At 43.6% G+C, this 22,296-nt stretch overlaps 2 protein-coding genes across 5 annotated transcripts; both read right to left on the reverse strand.

Moving 5' to 3' along the window:
• Window positions 1-769: 769 nt before the first annotated feature.
• cldn11b (claudin 11b) lies at window positions 770-9,234 on the reverse strand. The gene is made up of 3 exons (XM_086150752.1): window positions 8,727-9,234; window positions 6,728-6,892; window positions 770-3,226 (listed from the first exon to the last, which is right to left on the reverse strand). The coding sequence occupies exons 1-3, from the start codon at window positions 8,950-8,952 to the stop codon at window positions 2,967-2,969; spliced, it is 651 nt and encodes a 216-aa protein (XP_086006878.1). The 5' UTR covers window positions 8,953-9,234; the 3' UTR covers window positions 770-2,966.
• Window positions 9,235-9,975: 741 nt separating this feature from the next.
• On the reverse strand, window positions 9,976-22,018 carry phc3b (polyhomeotic homolog 3b). 4 transcript variants are annotated; one of them, XM_086150740.1, is made up of 12 exons: window positions 21,524-22,018; window positions 19,542-20,130; window positions 19,081-19,233; window positions 18,148-18,249; window positions 17,835-18,057; window positions 16,013-16,996; window positions 14,230-14,570; window positions 13,811-13,973; window positions 12,612-12,723; window positions 12,270-12,417; window positions 11,571-11,940; window positions 9,976-10,707 (listed from the first exon to the last, which is right to left on the reverse strand). In XM_086150740.1, exons 2-12 carry the CDS (start codon window positions 20,109-20,111, stop codon window positions 10,553-10,555), a joined length of 3,321 nt encoding a protein of 1,106 aa, XP_086006866.1. In that variant the 5' UTR covers window positions 20,112-20,130; window positions 21,524-22,018; the 3' UTR covers window positions 9,976-10,552. The 4 variants fall into 4 exon arrangements, with proteins under 4 accessions (XP_086006866.1, XP_086006868.1, XP_086006867.1 ...); XM_086150742.1 differs by lacking the exon at window positions 18,148-18,249; XM_086150741.1 differs by lacking the exon at window positions 21,524-22,018 and having other exon boundaries at window positions 12,297-12,417; window positions 19,542-21,438.
• Window positions 22,019-22,296: the final 278 nt, after the last annotated feature.

A 22,296-nucleotide genomic window follows, 5' to 3' on the forward strand; every position in this document is an offset into this window, starting at 1 on the left:
GTGTATGTGAGTGTGTTAACTTGTGAGCTGTAACGCCATGCTGGGTTTTGCAAAGGTTGTGGTGGTAACTTTACAGAAGCAAGTGTTATGTGTTATGTGTTTCGTCGGATGTTAATTACGCTGTCAGCTTGTGTATGTGTGGGTGTGTGTGTGTGTGTGTGTGTGTGTGTGTGTGTGTGTGTGTGTTCTTTTCACCTTTGTGACAGTTTGTGTTTGGAGTTTCTCTTTCTGTTTTTTGAAATGTGATTGAGCTGAATGACCGCAAGAACATCTCCCAATAAAAAGAGAACAAAAATATTATTTTTTCTTTCTGGACACTGCAAACATTTTTTATATGAAAATGTGGAGTTCATCAAATACATAGTATTTAGATGTGATCGAATGAAAATCTGCACACAAATCCTTTGACATTTAAGCTTCTGTCTGAGTCTCACAGGCGTCTAAACCATTTTGGATCATGTTCACAAATACAAAATTGCACCTATCAACAAAAAAATACAGATACTTAAGGATTACATTATATTACACATAAGACACATACAGTATGTATACTGCATATATATGTATACTACACACACACACACACACATATATGTAGTTTATACATTTATATGTATATACTGTACATATACATGTGTGCATGAGTATTCATATATATATTTAAAACACACGCGCACACACACACACACACACACACACACATATATATATATATATACAGATACACACACACACATATATAGTATATTCATGACAGATTAATGCGTATTCTCCTGGCAGGATGTGGTGAAGTGAAGGTTATTGTCAGTCACAATCTCTTTCCAGCTCTTTCCTGCAAAGAGTGGAACTCAACACATAATTTAACTTGATAAACCAGAGATTTGGCCACCATAAAGCCCACTTAAAGCCCACATATGGCAAATGTCATCCGGAAGAGTTCATTTTCAATCAAAAAAATAAATAAAATTGAGAAATATGCAGTTTGATGAAAAGGCCCGGCTGAAATTTTAAATATTGCAAGTATGAGTCCACAACGCTTGTTCTTGTAAATAAAGCTGGATGTATCGTACGCTTTGTCAAGTCAAGTCTGATTTTATTTATATCAAGCCAAAACACAACAGAGTTGTCTCATGACATTTTCCATGGAAGGTAGGTCTGGACAGCACTTTTTAAAATGATTTACAGAAAACCGACATTCCCCCATGAGCAACCACTTGGTGACATTGGCCCTTCGATGCAAACAACACTAACAGCTACACGGCTTTAGTTGACATGATACACTACCAACTTTAATAGTCAGAAAACAAATAATGATGGACGCAAGGCAGGGCATGAGATAAAGCCGCAACCCCAGGAACCTGCGAAATGAGAGCACCCAGAGACTCGGAAGAAAATATCAGAGGATATCCAGTTGCTATCATGCATTGATGAAGGAATGTGAGTGTAGAAAGGATAGGAAACGCGGGAGGAATGAGAAAAGTGCATCACCCATCCACATATTAACCACTCAGCTTGCACTTCCATCTCTCAAACTTAAGGTTGTAGGTGCGAGTCTTGGTGCTTGTCACAAAACTCACGCAAAACTATGAATTTTCTGGGAAACAGCAGTCCCTGAGCAAAATTCAGTCCACTAATAAATACACCATGCAGAGAAAATCAATCTTTGGGCTTCACCTCGTGCTGACTCACAAGCTAGCGTACATGAGTCTTATACTGGATAGGATTCCAAATGGCTTGATAATATAGGGTGAAAAGCTAAGAGCCCACGGTAAGCGCTCAGCTAAGAGTTAACAAATAGGCTCGAAATTTGAATTATATAATCTTGCAAACTTTGTATTTCATCAACAAGCTCTACTACATTTGTCCAGGTATTATTATTATTATAGCATATAGTACATATAGTACATTATTATAGATATCCATCAGCAGAATAAGTCTTGGGCAGCAAAACCACGGCTAGCCTAGCCCTTACTGTAAGCTTTCTCAAAAGAAATGTCTGAAGCTAATTAATAAACAAAGAGAAGGGTGTCCACCGCCGGAAAGTGATTAATGTGAAATATGTTGCACATATTCCTGAGAAGGAGCATACCATTACACAAGTGAGCTAAGAGGTTAGCTAAAGGTTAGCTAATGGGCTTGAGTAGTTGCATTTGGGATTCTATAGTCCACAATCTTTGTGTTTTTCATCAAGTTCTACAACGTTTGTCTTGGTTTCATTATTAATTTCATTTTTTTGAGGAATGAAAGAAGCTCTGGAGTGCTAACAATGTTTGTCCAGGTATCATTACTAACTTCATCTTATTTTTGAGGAATGGAAGAAGCGCAGGAGAGCTAAGAGCTAAGCTAAGGGTTAGCTTAGGGCTCAGCAGAAATGGGATTCTATTGTCTGTGTTTTCATCAACAAGCTCTACTACTTTTATCTAGCTATCCTTGTTAAATTCATCTTATTTTTTTCCTTTTCCACTCATGAAATGAGTGATTGTGTCAGCTGCATCAGCAAAGGGTTAATTTGGGTACAAATTAAATGTCTGCCTGCAGAATAACAATATTTTTGCAGGCCCCACCGTATGACTGACAGAAGTGTGCCTTAAAAAAAACATCTAACATTTTTATTACAGGAATATGCCTCAGTGTTTGACATGAATATTATTTTCAGTGAATGCAAAACTGTTACAAATGTTATGACCCTAGATGTGAACTACCTGGTTTTCCAATTCTTACATTTTGTGATTGGTATTTGTTTCAGTGTAATAAATTTCAGCATGTTATTTACTGGGGTGTATTAAAAAATATGAATTGGTGCCAACCAGTGGGGTTTAATCCAAACAATTAGATTATTTCTGACCCATAGGAAGGACAGTTAGATTAACTGATTACATTATTAGAAACTATTGATAAAAAGGCAGCATCTTAAGAGAGAAACATACATTTTTCATCACCATCTTCTTACTTCCACTGCACCCTCCTCACACCCGGGCGCTCTTGGTGTGGTTGGCGGGGGGATCCAGAGGTACGGCTGTACCCCCCTGTCTGGAGTAGTAGAAGCTGTTCTCCCGGCTCGGCGCTGCCAGGTTGGTGCCATGGCAACACAAGATCACCGAGCCGCCGAGGAGGCAGAGGGCGGAGGCGACCCAGCCGACGTACAGAGAGAAGCCGAATGACATCAGGCCCTCGTTCTGGTGGGTGCCGATGGGGAACCAGATGGTCGAAATGCTACCACACACAGCTGGATAAGAAAATAAAAGAGGTAAAAGCTCTTAAAAAACGAAAATGAAATCCAAATATTCGTATGATTTATGCTTAATGTGAAAGATCAAACATAAATTATCTTTGTAGTTTAAATTCTTGTCATCAGTGATTTATTTAATGCATTATATATTTTTTCACCGAACCATTGTGTGTAAAACATTCTATAATTATTTTATTTATTTTCATGGAAATAGTAGAATACGTGAACTGAAGACAGTTGATTTTTCAAGTAACTAAAATTCTCAATGGGAATGTTGTAGTATAACAATTATCAGATTCACATTTGAAATGATAATCTATGAACCATTTTGAAATCACATTATATAGGGTCAATTCCTGGTTAGCAACACATTTGGAGGACCATCCTCCCACCCTCTCTTCCCCATCACTTTGCCAGCTGTTTCACACCAATCCATTTAAAAAGCATGTTTCTAAAATGTACCATGATTGTCATTTACAAAATGTGATCCGTTTTTTGTTTTTGTTTTTTCTCTCCCAAGGATAGCTCTACAAGGGTGATCCATCTCTCAGCAGCCGTGGATCGCCCCACCTCAACATGAGGAGTCTCCACATTAAATTTCAGCAACCCTTCCTGTTTGGGGTACCATTCAGATGATTTGTGACAGCAGAAACAATAATTTAAGGGAAATCCCGTGACCTTTTTATGGGCAGAGGAAGAATTTAGAACTGCCTATCGTGCAAAATCTGTTCCCCTGGGTTTAAAACTTCAGTGTTGGGTCTCCTGCGTTGATACAAACTGAGAAAGTGTGAGTAAAAAGGCAACCCAGACTTTGAAAACATCCACATTAACAATCCTTTCTGATTCTGTTCCCCAACTGAAGTCTATTTCAAACTAATTCACATAATCCCACCCACAGAGTTCAATATCTTCACCCACCAGGCCCGGCCAACCGATATGACATCTTGCCACAACGGAGCAGCTAGCATGATGTTGAAGTTACTTGCAAAGTACAAACTGCAAATGTATACACAACAACCTCCAGCCTTCAGAGGAAACCGCCTGATTCATTTTATTTTCCACAAAGATAAGGTTGGAAAAAAAGTCAATAGAAACAGACGTTACTGGCTGCCAGCTAAACGGTCTTCATTTTAATTTTCTTTTCTGCTGCACCCTCCAGGGGTCGCCACAGCCAATCGTCATCCTCCATCTGACCCTGTACGTCTCAGTCTGACTTTATCTCCAGAACATCCAACATGTGTTGTCCCTCTGATGGACTCATTCCTGATCCTATCCATCCTCGTCACTACCAAATCAAAGTTCTGCCTCCTGTCTTTTCCGCAATGCTACTGTCTACCCTGCCAGACTACTTTGCTGGTCTTACAACTGGCCTTCGACACCTTTCCATTCATTCTGGCTGATACTCTTTTATCACGTCCAACACTTTTCTCTCATTATTCCAACCCGCTTGCACATTTTTTCATTTCTATATGTCTTCGTTTCCACCTTTTATATCTCCCTGTAGCCACCAGGGTCCCTCTCATTCACACATCTTTTGTCTTGCAGCAGCCAACCTTCATTCCTCTCCTTTCCATGGCACACCCCACTACATTTTCCTCCACATGTTTCCTGCTCTCACTATAGATCACAATATCATCTGCAAACATTATCATCTGTGGAGAGTCCTGTCTAACCTCATCTGTCAGCCTGTCCATCACTATAACAAACAAGAAGTGGCAAAGAAATCAACCTTAAACTCCTCTGTCACACCAATGGCACACTGTATCACAGTTGGCATACATGTTCTGCACCACTGCACCCTGAACTCCAGATTTCATTATAGAGTACCATAATTCCTCTCCTGTTTTATACTTTCTCTAGATCTACAAAGGTGCAGTTCCGTGCAGCTGACCTTCTCTGTACATATCTATCCATCACACCTGAGAGATGTGAGTAGTTGCCACCCTTTAGCTGTTGAGATGGTTTTTGATGGTGCTAACAGTGATCCCAAACTTACGTTGTCGGCTCAGTTAGCGGATACCCGACAAGCTTCCCGAAACTCACACTGCAAACGGAGATGTATCCCGGTGAGGTATGAATAATGTTGTTTATAACAAAACACAACATTTTTTAATACCACTTAACTGTACATAGAAATAAAAGAGCTACACAGAGGGGTGGCCTAATGCTGACTTCACTTCCCGAGTGCTTGTGGTCTTCAGATCTAGCACGATAATTAAATGAAATTTAGGGCCTTTAGATTTACAAACAGGGTTGGAAGGGTTACGATGGAGTAAATAAATGACAGCAGAAATGATGTGGCTCTGTGGAATGGAATGGAAAAGGCTGAAAACGATCACCTATGAGGCGTAAAATAACTAAAAACTAATATTGAAAAGATGAATATGGCCTATGGCTATATGACTATGAATGTCGCTGACATTCTCCAAATGCATCATTCAGCTTCTGTGTCAGGCTTTTGTCTAGACTCGGGAAGTACGCAAGTCAGACAGATGAATCCTGGCGGAAGGAAGTCAGGGACAAAAAAATAACCCTGAACCCTTTATCCTGTAGCATACCTAACATGCACACTGCATGATTTTTTTTTTTTCTCGGTAAAAATTCAAATGACGGGACTCACTTTTTTGATAATTTCTTGCTAATTTATGAGATCCCTTGAGAAATTAATTACATTTCTAAATTTGCTGAATGTTTGGTGTTGAGGTTTTGAGAGGGTAGCTGAGACGGTTGGTGGAGACCATTCACTCTAATTCATACATGTGTGTCCATTTAGGGTCTCCAGTTACTCAGCTGTATGTTTTTGGACTGCCTGGAAGACATGCAAGCGCACAGAAAGGTCTCCTGTCGGAATCCAACCAGAAACCTTCTTGCTATGACGCAGAAGTCCTAACTGGTGCATCAATATGTTGCTTACATTTCATTTTAGTTGTTCCAATTTCTTCATAAGTTTATCTGCGCATTGCATGCATGTTAATCATTTTTAGGATTCAACTCACACGAAGACCCGCTCAACCTTGGAGCTATTCATTATTTCATCGGACTGAGAGTCACCGCTGAGGCTGTTCAGTGATTTGTATGCCTAAAAAAAATGATAAATTTAAAAAAAAAGGAAGCCAGTGTGGTGACCCGAGCACTCATGTGGCATCGCCCTTGTAGAAATAATTGGTTAAGTCGATCATAAAATCATTCCACGTTGCTCTGTCCTTTCTTTTTACACATCACATATCCAGATATTTAAGTAGCAATATTTTTCATACCAATATTTGGTGCATGAACAGAGATGCAAAGTATAAGGATTCTATTTTGTGCGTATTTTCTCTACTCTAGAGATAATTGTCATTTAATTTTGGTTACCTGAACTTCAAATTAGAACATGTTGTAAAGTTATTCCCTTCGCATTTGCAGATTTGTCACGAGTTGAGTGTGTGTGTGTGTGTGTGTGTGTGTGTGTGTGTGTGTGTGTGTGTGTGTGTGTGTGTGTGTGTTTGGGGTCCTCACCCATGATGATTATAAGGACGCCCCCCACCCAGGCTCGACGCTGTTTGATGGCGGAGGTGTCGTTCGGGAGCCGGACGCAGGGCATGGACATGAGCACCAGCAGCGTGGCGGGAAGGCCCAGCAGGCAGGCGCAAACCATCAGGGCTCGAGACGTCTGGATGTAGGCTGAGAGCGACAGGGTGAGAGGGAAAGAGAGAGAGCAGCATCTGTTTGCTTTAAAGCTCCCGTACAGAGGTTCACATGTGGCATCTCTTTGTGCACGTTTCAGTGAGGAATGCACACACATGCATCTGGAAGCTAAGAAAATAGAGCAGATCTGGGCATTTTACAGCCCGCGGGCCACATCAGGCCCATTTTGCTTTTTTATACGGCCCGCCAAACTATTTTTCTTTGAATATTTTGAGAAGTATTTTCAATCAATACTGAATTTAAAAACTTCTTATTTTTTTCCTTTTGTTTAATTTTGTATGGATGATTACATACAAAATCATGTCGGTACATTTATATGATCATGAATGATTTTAAAGTTGAAATAAAATGCCAAAAAATGTAAATATTTAAATTGCAATTTTCATTTGGTTCAATTTTCATGATACTTAGTTGGCCCAGGTATTAAAATTAAATAAGAAATGTGGCCCACCAGCTCACCCCGGAAATAGAGTGAAGCATAAACTTTAACAGCAATTAATGCAAACAGGGATTCATTTTTTTAAGGTGTGAGTAAAAATTTCCAATTGATTAGAAATAACTTCTATTCTTTTTAAACATAACAAAAGAAATGATTCCGATATTATTCCGATATAAGACATTAACTTGTTGTTTTTATTTTTGAAAAGTGTTTTGTTTTTAATTTATTATTCTTAATTTATGAATTAATTAATTGATTTAATTTTATATTATTTATCTATTAATTACCTTTTTTTAATTGAAGAATCTAAATAATTTCAAAATCAAAAGGATTTGCAAAGCATATTGCAACACAAAAGGCCCCCCAAAAATTGCACTAAATTTTCAAAAATGACCCCAAAAATCTGAAAGATTTTCAAGTAATTACTCACAAATTTAATAATAAATTACCTAAAATGAGCTGGGATTTTAGTTCAAAATCCCTTTCTTTGCCTCAGAGACTTTCAGCGTTTATCCTTTCTTTCTAAAAAAAAAGATTGTGAGACAATTGTGGGAACTGCTTCTCATGTTCTGGTTTTCAATTTCAGGTTCAGCGTGTTGGCTGATGGTTCTGACAGTTTACCATTTACAATTTTCGTCTCAACCTTTTGGGTTTATTGCTAATTATTCTAGCAAGTGTCATGTTTTCAAATGAAGTAGTTTTAAAATAGAAAAAAACCCTAACCCCTACATGCAAAAAATACACTTAAAACATGAAATAACTTAAATGTAAGTATTTATGTATATTATTTTTTAATATTTGATTATAACATATGCATCTATTATTTACATAAATACGCTTTTTTACACATATGCAAATGAATGTTTATATATCTACATACATACACATACACACACACACATATATATATACATCTATATATATATATATGCACACACATTTTTACATACACATATGTAAATTAATTCTCACATACATTCGCACATATATATCCGTATTACACATGTATAAATGTATGCATATCCATACATTTACATATTTGTATGTATATATGTCTATATATACATTCATTTAAGTGTATGTAGTAACATACACAGCATGCACTTATTTATGCAACTAATAGATTCAAATGTTATAAACATATATAAATAGTGCTATATATAATTACATGTTTTATGAGCATTATTTACATATGGCTATTTTTTAAAGCTACATTATTTCACAGCAACGCTTAGCCGGTGGATGTAAATCATATGCGTGTGTGTGTGTGTGTGTGTGTGTGTGTAAAAATATCATAACTTATGGATCAATCATAACTTTCTAAGTGATAGGAACTGGATAACCCTCCTCCCCGCATCATCCCCACGTCACCTGGCAGGCTGAGGATTTGGTTGAGGGCCACGCAGTGGTACAGCGCCGGGGAGATGACGCACTCGGCCCACAGGCCACGGGAGCCGAGCTCGTCCATGCGCATGCAGGTTGCCACGGTGTAGTCACAGGTGCGCACCCAGTCATTCGTGGCCGTGGCGATGATGACCCCCACCCAGCCCACGCAACTCGCCGCGCTGCCCATCACCTGTCTGCACATGCGCGCCATGGAGACCCAGACGCACACTTTTTTTCTTCTTTTTTTTTTTTTTTTTTTTTTTTTTATAAATCACTGATATAGATTTTTTTTCCCCTCTACAAAAAATGAAAATATTATCTTCTATTTCTTCAAAAAAGAAAAATCCTTAAAAATAAGCCAGCGGTCCTGTGGTTCGGCCGATACGCAGCGGGGTGATGCGTCCAGAGTGGGGTTTTCGCAGGGTGCGGTGGAGAAGTCCGCCTAGGTCCAAACTCAGAACCAATCAGAAATAAACTCTCAAATCTGAACCAGACCAGGGATGCAGAAGTAGGAAACCAACGTCTCATGTTTCAAAAAAAAAAAAAAAAAAAAAAAGCCGAGAGAAAGAGACCTGAATACAAAATAAGCATTTTTTTCAAATCTCACCTCACTCACACGGGCCCTCTAGCGGCCTTTCCTTGACTTATTCTAAGAAAAGGACGATTCCAACGATTGTGAAACTGTGTATCGATCGTCGTTCATGTTTAAAGTTGGAACCAGGGCAAAGGGCAGCTCGCTTTGCTCTAGGAATCAATAATTAAACACAAAGTTGTAAGACCCAGCTGTTAAATTGATGTCAGACACTTAAATGGCAGCGGAAAATGTAAGGCGGTGCAACATTAAAATCTACCGTTTAGACCAGACCCGGGCATTTTACGGCCTATTTTGTTTTTTTATCCGGCCCGCCAAACTATTTTCTTTGAATATTTTAACAAGAATTTTCAATCAATATTGAATATAGAAACTTATTTTTCCTTTTGTTTAATTTTGTATGGATGATTACATACAAAATATTGTCGGTCAGTACATTTATATGATCATTAATGATTTTAAAATTGAAAAAAAAAAGCCAAAAAATTGAAATATTTAAATTGGAATTTTCATTTTGCTCACCTAGTTGGCACACACATAAAAACTGAATAAGAAATGGCCCAAAAACATTGTTGAGCTCACCGTCGACTCGGACTACCTCCAGAGTATTTCATTTTAATAGGCTGAAATGAAACAATCTCCTTGATTAGCTATTCATTTATTAAATAATTCCAAGCAAGATACCATAAAAATGTGACAATTAAAGACAACAGTCTCCATCCTGATAGTGACTTTTTTTTTAATCCACAGACATGTTTTTTTGTCCAGAATATAGTGATATAAAACATTAAACTTTCATGAATCACTTACAAAGTCTACGTATTATTATGGTTATTTTTCTTTTTTTTTTTCTCACACACCGGTTATGTTAGCTACGGGATAGATTTGTTGTTGACGTCACATTCTAAAAAAAAACTAAATAGACAAATTCATATATTAAATGTTGAAAATCCTTCATGAAATAGCTTCAAATGTACACTCTCCAGCGGCTTGTAAAATATACACAAAGTTACAAAAATGACCTTCGACCCCCCGCGGCAGTCAGGCTCCTCGGGTTTCTCCCTCCCCCCTCTCATAAGGCCACGCCTCGATTTATAATCTCATATTAAATTACCTCTTTTTGTGACTTTGTTCTGTCATCCCCGGTGTTAAGCCTTTTGCTTTTTCCTTCGTCATCTTTATTGCCTTTGCCCCTCCCCTGACCGGCCCCGTTTCCATCTCACTGGTTTTTCAGGGCGTTGATGTGAGCGCAGATCTTGAGCGCCGGCCCCAGCTTGATGTTCATGCTGGTCATCAGGTGGTCCTCGGTAAGCAGCAGCAGCGCCTGGCCGTCGATTTCCTGCAGCCTGAAGGCCTCGGCAACATCACCGCAACCTGCGGGACACCGCACGCACAGATAGGTTGCCGAAGGATATCCCGTGATGCACCTCGCGCAACGTCATGTCTCCTCCCAAGTCCCCGGCCTCTCATTTCTCATGTGTACACCATAAAATATTTGAGAAGTGTTAAAGCTATTATTGTATCATCACTTCTGTTATTATAAGTATGAAATCATTTGTGCTTATATCCCAACCCTCACGCTCTTACGTTCTACTTCTGTCCTTCTCAGAAGGCCGCCTGCATTGAGCTGTCCGAGGTTTCCGTGTTTATCTCTAAAACCCAAAGGTGAGGCCCCTTTTAATCAAATGATCTCAACACCGGATTGCGTTACTGGGTTCTTGCTCAAAGAACCGTTGCCACGGAGACAGGAGGAGTCGGTGATCGCACCTCCGACCTTCCGATGGTTTTCTCTGCGACAACCCGCAAGGGCAGCAGAAAACGTTTAAAAACGGTTAAATGAACCAGTTTATCTGTTTATTTTCTTTACGTTTATTTATAAATTTTGTATTTTTAACAATGTGGCATTTTCAGTTCTTTTTTTTATCAGTTCCGCCCGGGTCACTTTCCGTTTGTTATTTCATCTTCGTGTTTGCGATTTCACTAATTTCAACGCACACCTAATATGCTTTATTTGAATTAATTCAACCTATTTTTAATTTAAACATTTATTTTAATCTTATTTCTTTACTGACGCCGCAGTTTTCTCAGTTCAGGTTTTATTTACAGTTCACGCATGGTGTGTGTATTAGCGATCGGGTGGAGGGATGATGATACGGGTCGCCTACTATGTCAGTCCAGGTCGGCGATCGATAGACGATATATTGATCGGTACCGATCGACGTATGAGGCGCACTCACCTGGCAGTGTGTGTATGTAGGCCGTCACTTCCTCCACGCTCCACTGGGAGGGGGTGGGCTTGAAGGTGCTCGTGGGTGTGGACGTGGTCACCGCGGGCGCCGACGTCGTCCTGGTTATCCGCGTCGCCCGCCGATCCATCCTGGGCGTCACGGCGACGGCGGGGTCGTCCTCCCCTCCGTCGTCGTCCTCCTCCTCCAATCCTCTGTCCATGTCCTCCTCCTCTTCTTCCTCTTCCTCCTCTTCTTCTTCTTCCTCCTCCTCTTCCTCTTCCTCCTCCTCTTCCTCCTCCTCCTCTTCCTCTTCCTCCGCCGCTGTAACCTTCTCCTTCACCTCCTTCTCTCGGCGTCCGGCGCTCCAGAGATCACGAGGCTGGAACAGGTGAACATCAGACGTGTTTCTTACACAAGAACCAGAGAGTGGGAAACAAATTCATTTAAAATGAAATTTCTTTGAATATCTAAATATTTTTTTCTAAACATTTTAAAATACATTTTTCACCTATATTACCTGATTAAATTTATCCAGCCTTTTTCAATTAAATATATATTTTTAATGATAATGTCCGTTTCAATGGATTTCCAGTTCCTTCTTTCACGGTGCTTTTAAGTAAAATAAATCGATTCATTTTTCACCACAGACTATTGAACATTATTTACATGACATGATATTTTCATGGTTTTTTTTGGGGGGGGGCGTACAGATGGTGTAGGTGAGGCTCCCCCTACCAGCCGCAGGAGGAGAGGTTTCCCAGGAACAGACTCCGCCCTGTTCAGGGCCGGACGGGGCCTCTCCGTCCGACTGCCGGCGCTCAGGGCCCGCAGGCGCTTCGTCAGACGCACATTGAATCTGAGCCATGAAGATAAAGCCGAAGAAAAATTTTCATTGACACACATCTCTGCATCCGTCTGCTGCATATTTCTATCTGGTCACACATCACATCCTGCCCATGCACACACACACACACACACACACACACACACACACACACACAACTGCACTGCTCTGCCTTCTGATTCCGAGCCAATGAAATAAGATGTCACCCGCGAGCACAGGAAGTTGAGCAGAAGCGTTTCGACCGCATGAAGTTGTGGGCGTGGCCTCTCTTCCCGCAGAACTGGCAGTGCAGCACGGTTCTGTCCCGCTGGCCGGGTCCTGTTTGAATGAGGGAGACAGACAGTCACCTATCTGATCTAAAGTGCGGTGCGCTACGGCAACCTCCAGATCACATGACCCCCCCCCCCCCTCCCCCGGCTCCGCCACCGTTCTTGACGGGGGTTTACCCTCCGAAAACCCCTCCAGCTTCTGATTTGAGGAAAGACGAGTTTCAGTTTTATCGTTCTGAAACCTGAATCATGCATAACGGACACTCTGACTAAGAAAAATACAAATGAAAAAATACAACTGTGAGATGTAAAACCAATTTCAATACATTCCTTTTTAGGTTATTTCTCAGTAAACTTCTTGACCATTTTTAATTTTTGGTGGATTTTTTGTGTGGATTTTTTTTTTTTTTTTGTTGCCAATTTCCCAGAAATGTCAAACCCCAATTCAGATACGTACAGTAATCTCCAACCGGTTATTAGTTTACTTTTGCTGATCATCTTACTAAGTGTATCATTTGTGACTGTTTTTGCAATTTGTTACAAAATTTGTACTTGCTTTTTGGTTACTTTCATGGTATTAACAATCCTGGATGTATATTTAGTGCTCAAAAGAACGAGGGGAACACTGAAACCACACAATGTAACTCCAAGTCAGTCACACGTCTGTTCTTTTTTTCCACTTTAATCTTTGAGTGTGACTCCAAATCCAAATTTTGTTGTCAGCACATTAAACTATATCAAGAACAAAGTATTTAATAAGAATATTTCAATCATTCAGATCTAGGATGTGTTATTTTAGTGTTCCCTATATTTTTTTGTGCCATATATATATATATATACACACATACAGTATGACCACACATGGACACACACATATATATATATATATACTGTAAATATATATACACACACTATGTATGCAAAGTATATGTGAATAGAAATATGTCTACACACACATATGTGTGTGTGTATGCGTATATTTGCAGAAAAAAAAATGTGTGTGTGTGTGTGTGTGTGTGTGTGTGTGTGTGTGTGTATATATATATATATATATATATATATATATATATATATATATGTAAACAACATTTCCTGCAAATATTTCTATTTCTATAGGCCTGAGCTGGATCTCTTACTGGTGCCGTGGTCATCAGTGTCTCCCCCTTCTTCATCTGAGTCACTGGAGTGCTCAGCTTGTTTGGCCGTGTCCGTCACAGGCAGCGGCGTTTTCCCATTGGTCCCGTTCACCTCCTGAGGTTTGGTCACCTGCTCTGGAACCAGCAGGGACGAGCGATTCACCTGCACAGCCAACAGCCGCTTAAAGACCCGCACCAACATCAACATACCGGTGTTCATGATTAGCTAATAAGTATACATTTTATCCTCATTTATTCTCTTGGTTTTTGTTATGTGAGGTTTGTGTCATATTAATGCAACATCCAGCCAGTTGTCTTGAAAGTTATGTACGCTTGGCGAAAGTCTGTTCCTGGGGTCACAAATACTTGAGTTATCGTTATGATCCATATGTCATGTGTGTGTTTGTGTGTGTCCTTACAGGAAATGGCTGGAGGCCCTCCTGGATGACGAATCCCTCCACCAGGTGGGTCAGAACCTGCCGTCCCTCTGGCCACGCCTTTGGCTCCCAGGGGCTACTTGTTGGCTGACGCGGACCCTCCGACTCTGGCTCCGATTGGCCGAGAAGCTGAGCGTCCATCTCGGGTCCGGCCCTGTGCTGTGACTCCTCAGCTGATTTTTCAGTAATCTTGGATCCGTGCACGGAAAGGCTGAGGTCGGCCGGTTGGGCGTTCTGCGCTGGGAGGAGCGGAGGGGGGTTGTCGCCTTGGGGGACGATGAAGGGGGAAGAGGGAGGAGATTGCGAGGAGAGGCTGGACAGCGCTGTAGGAAAAGAGACAGGTGTGACACAGTCATTACACTGTTTAAAAGATTAAGAAGGATGTATTTGCACAAAATTCCCCATTAACGTCCTGCATAGATGTTTCAGCATGTGACCCGGTCTGGTACTCAGAACACGCTAGATGCTATTTCCATGCATTCGGCCAGCGTAGGAACCAGAGAACAATGGATATCAGTTCCTAAAACCATTTAAGCTTCAACTCCGTGGCAGGGTTTTTTTGTTTTGTTTTTTTTATGGTTCCATAGAAACTCCTGGTGCTTTGCAGTCGGTCACGGCCATTAGCAGATACTCCTTGCAGCACGCCGTTTTTTTTTAAACTGTGGCCGCTGGTCAGCAGTTTTCCTGTGATTTAACACAAAATGGACAGTGCCGGTAAAAACTGACTGATGAAGATGACCTCAGTTCCTAAGACCATTTTAGCTTCAACTCCGAGGCAGAGTCCTTTCATGGTTCCACAGGAACTCCTATGACGTGCGTGCTTGGCGACTTGGGGAACTCATAAGTCACGACCATTAGCATATGCCATTTTTAAACACTATTGCGCTCACTGGTCAGCTATTTTCTTGTGACTTGCAAAATCGACAGTACCATCGAGAAATGGACTAACAAAGAGGACTTCAGTTCCCAAAACCATTTGAGCTCCAACTCCAAGGCGAGGTCTTTTCACAGCTCCACAGGGGTTCCCAAGACGTTGGCTCTTGGTGGAACTCACAATTAGCAATTAGCAGATACTTCTTGCGGCATCCCATTTTTAAAAACTATTGTGCTCACTGGTCAGCTGTTTTCTTGCGATTATGACGTAATGGACCAACAAGAAATGGGCTGACAAAGAGGTCGGAACTCTTGCAGTGCAACATAAACATTTTCTCCAAAATAACATTTGAGTCATCTTACGGTGGAGTTTTTCACTCGGCAAAGCAGCGCAGAGAGAAAATAAAAACACTTCAGCCCATCTGACAGTCCATGGCTATTTTTGACGCCACCAGCGTGGACCACTGGTCCCTCACTGTCTGCGAGAATACAAAACTTTAATGGTATGAACTGGAATGAAATTTGAGCTGGACGGTTCTCAGAACTTTGTCTTCGAACTTTTCTGTCCTTAAGTGGCTTATATGTGACCCTGTGATTGACAGGTGAACCTGCCCCTTCGTTCCGGCGTCATCAGATAATCTCTGAACACTAACCGCTGGGTTTCCTGCCTGTTTTAGTCAAACTGAAACTCAGCCGGTCAATAAAACCCCGAAAGCACCGTAGAAACGGATCAGGAGGCGACTTCATTGTTGGCAGGGACCATGAATCAGACTGACACAGAGATCAGTTCTACTGACACAAATTGAAGCCCGAGGGCCGAAACACTAAATGCAGCCATGTTTCATCTGAGGAGTCTGCCGCGCCAAAACATTCGTCATCTACAGAGAGTTACCTGACTGGTTGTCAGACTGGGTCGACATGTTTTCACAGAAGTCCTCCTGGCCTGCTGGCTGGGCGTCTCGAAGCTCGGCGGCCGGGTTCTGGACCGGCGCCGGTGCTGAAACAAGACCCTGGATGGATTTTGACTCTGCATTGAAGTCTTTCACCGTTTCACATGTAGGGGTAGAATCCATTTTGTGGCAATGGCGGAGCACCGGACTGGTGGTTCCGTCGGACTGGTCCATGGGTGTGTCCGTGTCCCTTTCCTCCTCCTTCTTCTCCTTAGCTTCCACCTCTTTCGCAACATCGGCGGGACCTTCTTCTGTCACCTCCATTTTTTCTTCCTCCCCACCTGCTTCGCCATCCTGCTCCGGACCGGTCGGGCTTTCCTTTGCATTCTTCCCCTCCTCTCTTTGGTCATGTTTCTCCCGTCCCACACTGCCAGACTTTCCTTGTCCCTTCTCTCGCTGCCCTTCGCTCTCCTTCGCCTCCCCTCCTGTTTGGACAAGAGTTTGACTCGGAGGGGAGGCGGGGCTCAGGAGGGAAGGTGGCGAGGGCAGAGGAGTTTTTGGTAACGATGGTTTGAGAGGGAGGGGAAGAACATCGTCGCCGCTCAAAGTCCTCTTTGATTGGCTGGAAAGCTCGGTTGACCCGACGACGGACTGCGCCGGGGCGGACGTGCCGGACTTTGGCTGGCGACCCGAGGAGAGAGCGATGATTTGCAGCTGCCTCGACGCGGACGGCGACGGCTCGAAGTGGGACGCGGCTGACAGCGGGTTGACCCCTGGCAGCGAGCTGGGCGGGGCCGGGCCGGAGCCCAGCATGGTTTGCGACAACGGGCAGCTCTTCAGTCCGGCGAGGGGTCTACAGGAAGGCGAGGCCTGGAGGGCCGAGGCTGCGGCGATTGGCTGGAGCGGGGAGGGATGCCTCGCGGACGCTATCTTCGGCGAATGAAGTCGGGGCCTCAGGGGGACGGCTCGAACCGGAGAGTAGAGAGCTGCAGGGAAAGATGAGTATAGGAAAGAGTGATTTCAGATGTCATCATCCATACTACGTCCTCAGTGTTTGTATCAAGATGATAAAGACAAAAACTGAGATTCATGGCTCTATTTATTAAAGGAGCCATGACTTTAATTTTCTTGGGATTCATTTGAATTGGCCGGAGAATATCCAAAAATTAGAAATAAATTCTAGAGAGAAATCAAGAGCATCGGATTAAACATCGCAAATTATTAAAAATAATTGAATTAATTGATTAATTAAAAATGATTATTTGCACCATAAGATGATTTATTTTTTCAGATTTTATCTGTAGTTTTGCTGAATTTATGGGATTTCCGGCTATTTAACCCATGACTTTTCCTCCGTGAAAGAAGGAAAAAGAAGGAAAAAAATAAAACAAAAAAAATGCAATTCGATTAAAAAAGACCATGACTTTTAAATGGCAGTTGTGGAAAACCGTCCTCTGACCCGTGCCCAGACTGCAGAGAGGCCGTGGTCTCGAGAAAAAGAGGCGGCGGGGAAAACGATATCTTTATCAACACGGTGAATCTTGTCAAAACTTTCGGACGCTCTGATGGCACGGATGGATAAGATAGGCAAACAAGCGAGGAGGTCGTTTTGCTTTGGGAACCGACCAAAAGATGTCCGAAACCAGTTCTGACTCCGATGGCTGCGTCTCAAAAGCAAATGTTCAATTGTACGGTTGGAAGGACAGGGACCAAGGTGTGTCACCTCACTATCCCTTTACTCGTTTTTTTTCCGCCGTGTATTCGCACGTAACTCCCGGTTTCCCGTTCTGCTGCGGCCCTACGGGAGCCTCCTGTGGGACCTACTTGGAGGCGGGACGGCGAGGTGGCGGCTGGGCGTGGTCGGGCTCTCCGTCACCGTGGCGCTGGGCTGCGGCCGTGGTCGGAGAGGCGGGAAGAGGGGCGCGTTGGGGCGAGAGAGGGGAGGTGGTGCAGTGGTTGGGGGCTTGAGGCGGAGGGACGGGGGATTGGCGAGGGCCCCTGGGGGAGGGGGAGGGGTGGCTGGAGGGGGAGGCCTCAGGTTGAGACTCTGGAAAGAAAGAGGACACAGAGTGAGACTTTGAATCCAAGCTTGAAAACACATATACACACACACACACACACACACACAGCTGCTCACCTGAGCTGAGGCGGGGTTAGACGAAGGGGGGGAGCAGGAGGAGGAAGAGGAAGAGGAGGAAGATGAGGGTGGAGCAGGTCGCATAGCAGACGTAAGAATCAGCTGCAGGGGGGAAGGAGGAAAGAGGAGGATTTAAAGCAGGGATTCAAGCACTGAGGTTCACGCTGAAAGACTGAGACAGAGATGTAATGTTTTGATATTAAATGTAATTTTTTTTTGGCAATGTGAAGACCTTTTCATGGTTATTGATGATGTTATCTTTATCAGGGCCTGATCACCCAGGTGACCTACACAGTATCTGGAATATGGTGTATTTCAATTGCGAATATCTTATTTATTTATCTTAAATGACTCATTTTAAGGATTTGATCATTTAAGAGATAGGTAATTACATCAAGATAAAATCCCAATTTATTTGGTTCTCGTTTTTACAAAATCTATTTTTTCAGGACTCATATTCCTTATTTTTAGGTATTTATTTGCTTCTTCTTATTTAACATCTCACACGATTTCAGGTTTGATGGTGCTATTTCTTGATCTTAATCATGCTAATTCATCAAATCTAGTTGTTTTATTTTTTTAGTGACAAGCAGCGAAAAGCTGGGGTCAACAAGAGGTTTTCTCTTCTTCAGCTGGTGAACTCTTCATTCGAGTTGGGTTTCTTCTGAAAAAATGAATAAATAAATAAATAGAAAATAATGTGTGAAAATCTTCAGATGAAAGTTTGATTTGTTGGACGCTCACTTGTCTCGCCATATTTAGCTCCACGCTGCTGACATTGCAGTTTCTGAATGACGATGTTTTTGCAACGCCGCCTTTTCAGACACCTGTTTCCAACGTGATACCGTGACCGCCTCATCGCCTGTCTGACGCTAAGAGCCTCTCAAGCGAAGCCGAACGCGAGAGTGGATGTGAAAGCAAGTTTGTGTTTACCATCTGAGCTCTCAGCAGCACCTGGTCCTGGCCAGACCCCTTGAGACCTTTCCCAAGGAGCAACGTCTGCTGGGATACCCGCTGCCTAAGAGGGGTCGGGCTTTGATTGGCTCGCACGAGACCCGCGGCGCCCACGGAGTGACCCTGGGACACCTGGAAAACAAAAGACCGGGGCAGGGAGGGAAAACCAGAGGACGGGGACGAGAGGAGATTAATGAAATCCCGTGGCACGGGGTGACTTTGTTTGCTACGGGAGAAACTCCAATTTGTCTTATCTTATTAGAAGAAAATTCAATAAAAGCACATAAATCTAGGCGGCACATTAGGCACGAGTGGAAAAAAAGATTTTTCTTGTTTATTCTGAGATGCGGGCGCACCCGTCTGTATTTTATGGCGGCAAACACAAGATGTTAAAGGCAAAAGGTGGGCAACACCGAAAGCGAAATGGAAGGAAACGCTACCTGTCGGCCTGGCGGGCTGGCCGGAGTGTGGAAGGGCGTGATGGCCGTGGAGGTCGGCGTGGAAACGGGCCTGGTGGTCCCATTGGTCAGTGTGGTGGAGGTCTTCGTTGTCAGGGCGGAGGGGGAAGAGGACAGGATGGGGGAGGAGGTGGCAGTTGAGGTGGAAGAGCTTTGTGTCGTGGTCGTAGGAGATGTCCTGGAGGCGGTGGTTGCCGAGGGGAGGATCTGGCGGGAGTAGGTGCGCAGGGCGGGACTGGCGGTGGAAGTGAGTTTCGGGGGCGCCGGGACGAGAATGTGGGGCGAGGGAGTCCCGGGCGCCACCGACGCCGCCGCCTTGGGTCCGTGCGCCGCGGAGATTGTGGGAGCTGGGGTGAGGGGCGGCGGAGGGGAGGAGGTGGTGGGCGTCAGCGTAGACGCCTGGGAGTCCAGGAGCATGGGGTTGGGGGTGAGACGCGGCGGAGTCGGGGTAGCGGGGGCGGAGGGGTCGGGGGCGGAGCTGGCGGTCTGCGGGCTGCTCCCATTCGTGGCCTCCCCGTGCTCCGACTGGCTCCGACCCGCCTCCCTGTCCATCCTTCTTCTCTTAAGAACACTAGACGCAAGTCGGACAGGAAGAGGAGTCACGTGACTTCATATATCAGCTGGGATTAGCCCCATTCCCCCGCAAATCCTACGTGCAGGTGAGTTTATGGCCTAATCATTTAAATATTCAAAAATATCATCACTACATTTTGTATGACACACTGTACACAAACAAATACTTCATAACTAGCAGGGTGCTCATTGGCTTAAATCAGTCCAGTTTGTACGACAGGTAAAATTGAAGAACATTTTGAAAAATAAATGAAGTTGCACGGTACTGACATGGCGGCCAACACTGATGATTTGTTTTTAACACCGCTATCTTGTGCCGATGCGGTGACTTTTATATCCAAGAGTCAGGAAACCGCAGGAAACTTTTCTCTTCCTTCCATTTAAGAATAAAAAAACAACTGGAAAATCATCCGGTTGGAGAAGTCGAGCGTCAGTAACTAGCAGCCTCGTTTTCAGAACTACCTGACAAAATCCCTCATCTCTGACAAGTGTAATAATGGAAAAATTATACCCACAACGCAGATATTCTTACTGTGGTTTGGAGGGAAAACATGAATTTCACATTTCAAATTGCCCATTCAGCAATTTGCATTTTAAAGATAGAACTGATATCGATACGGCCTTGTTTATTTTTTAGTTGTTTATCGACCGAATTCCAGTATCTTTCAAATATCTGTCTTAACCAACATCCCGGTGTTTTGACATTGAGGCGTCACTGTTAGGAGTCAAATGTCAACTCGATTTTCAGTTTTAACTGAAATACAATGTAATTTCACACCTCTGCCATTAAGCCATGCGTTACTTTCTGATGTGCAATTGCACAAAGGGGTTAGTAGATGAGTTAGTAATAAGTAGATTTTTTCCCAACAGTAAGTTATCTTGTTATTACAAGTTCTGTGTTGTAACATTCCGTTAGTACGTTAAAAGAGAAGAACCATGATCAAACACAGGAAATATTTCAGTAATATCGCACACACTGTAACACCATTAATAGAAGACTGTTACACTGTAATAGCGAGAAATAAAATAAAGAAAAAGTTTCTCGTTGTAATCGTTTATAAAACAAAAAAAATAAATAAAATAAACTTTTCACGTCGTGAGCTCCGGCGTGACAGCCGTGCGGTGCAAACGGTACGACAACATCGCCACGCAAGCAGGTGCGGGCAGATGCTGACATCTGGCCCGCAGCCCCCCGTCGGCGATGATCCGGAACGAACCGCGGTGCTTCCACGCCGCCTTCACGGCCACAGATCGACGCATGTGACTATTCAAAAAAAAAAAAAAAAAGAAAAAAAAAAAAAAAGATGGAGACAGGCCTCCACACGGAGTCTCGCTGCATTAACGTTGTGCAAATTGTCGCGCCGCCGTCGCTGAAAGCTCCGGTCACAAACCTCCTGAAATGCGCAGCTTATTCGCGGCGTCCATCCGACGGCGGGCGCATGTTTCCGGCGCCCCTGGTCGCGTTTGTCCGGGGGATCGGCTCCGGCTTGTTGCGGCGGGGGGACGACAGGCTTGAAATGGGCGTGTGTGTCTGTGTGCGTGTGTGTGTGTGTGTGTGTGTGTGTGTGAATCCCTCACTTCCTCGTCTGGCGGCGCAGGAGCAGTCGCCGTAAGCGCGTCACCTTCCGCGCACACGCACACAATGATCTACTCCGCCTCTCGGACGAGCCTTTAGCTCCAGGACGGGCCGGGGAACGCCGAGGTGCGGGGCGGTGCAGGCCCCTGCGGGATGTGCAAGGACGTGCGTGTGTCGCACTTTGCTTTTGGTTTCATCGTAGCCCCGTCCGATCCTCCCGCGGGGCAGGTCCGTGGACGCGGCATCCGGCGGGGCGCGTCTCCCGGGGCGCCGTCACACCTGCCGGGGCATGAGGCGGGGATCGGGCCGGCTCATGGGCACCGTGCTGCGGCTGAGAGGGGCCTAGTCCGCCCGCTGCTGGAGCACCGCGATGGAAGCCAGCTGGTAGGAGACGACAGAGGCGAGACAGCACCACTCAGAGCTCCGGAGGACCAGCGAAGATATTTGGGATTTTGATTTACTTCCAGTTTTTACAATCACTCGAAGAACATTTTTGTTTTTTTGGTCAACTTTTACAGCAATTTTTATAGCCACTATAGCGTAAGGCGGGAGGGGGGACCTCGAATAAAACTGATAAACGAGAAAATG

This window comes from Fistularia commersonii, chromosome 8, assembly GCF_037954325.1.
Source record: "Fistularia commersonii isolate RoL2024-O1a breed Wild chromosome 8, RoL_Fcom_v1.0, whole genome shotgun sequence".
NCBI lineage: Eukaryota > Metazoa > Chordata > Actinopteri > Syngnathiformes > Fistulariidae > Fistularia > Fistularia commersonii.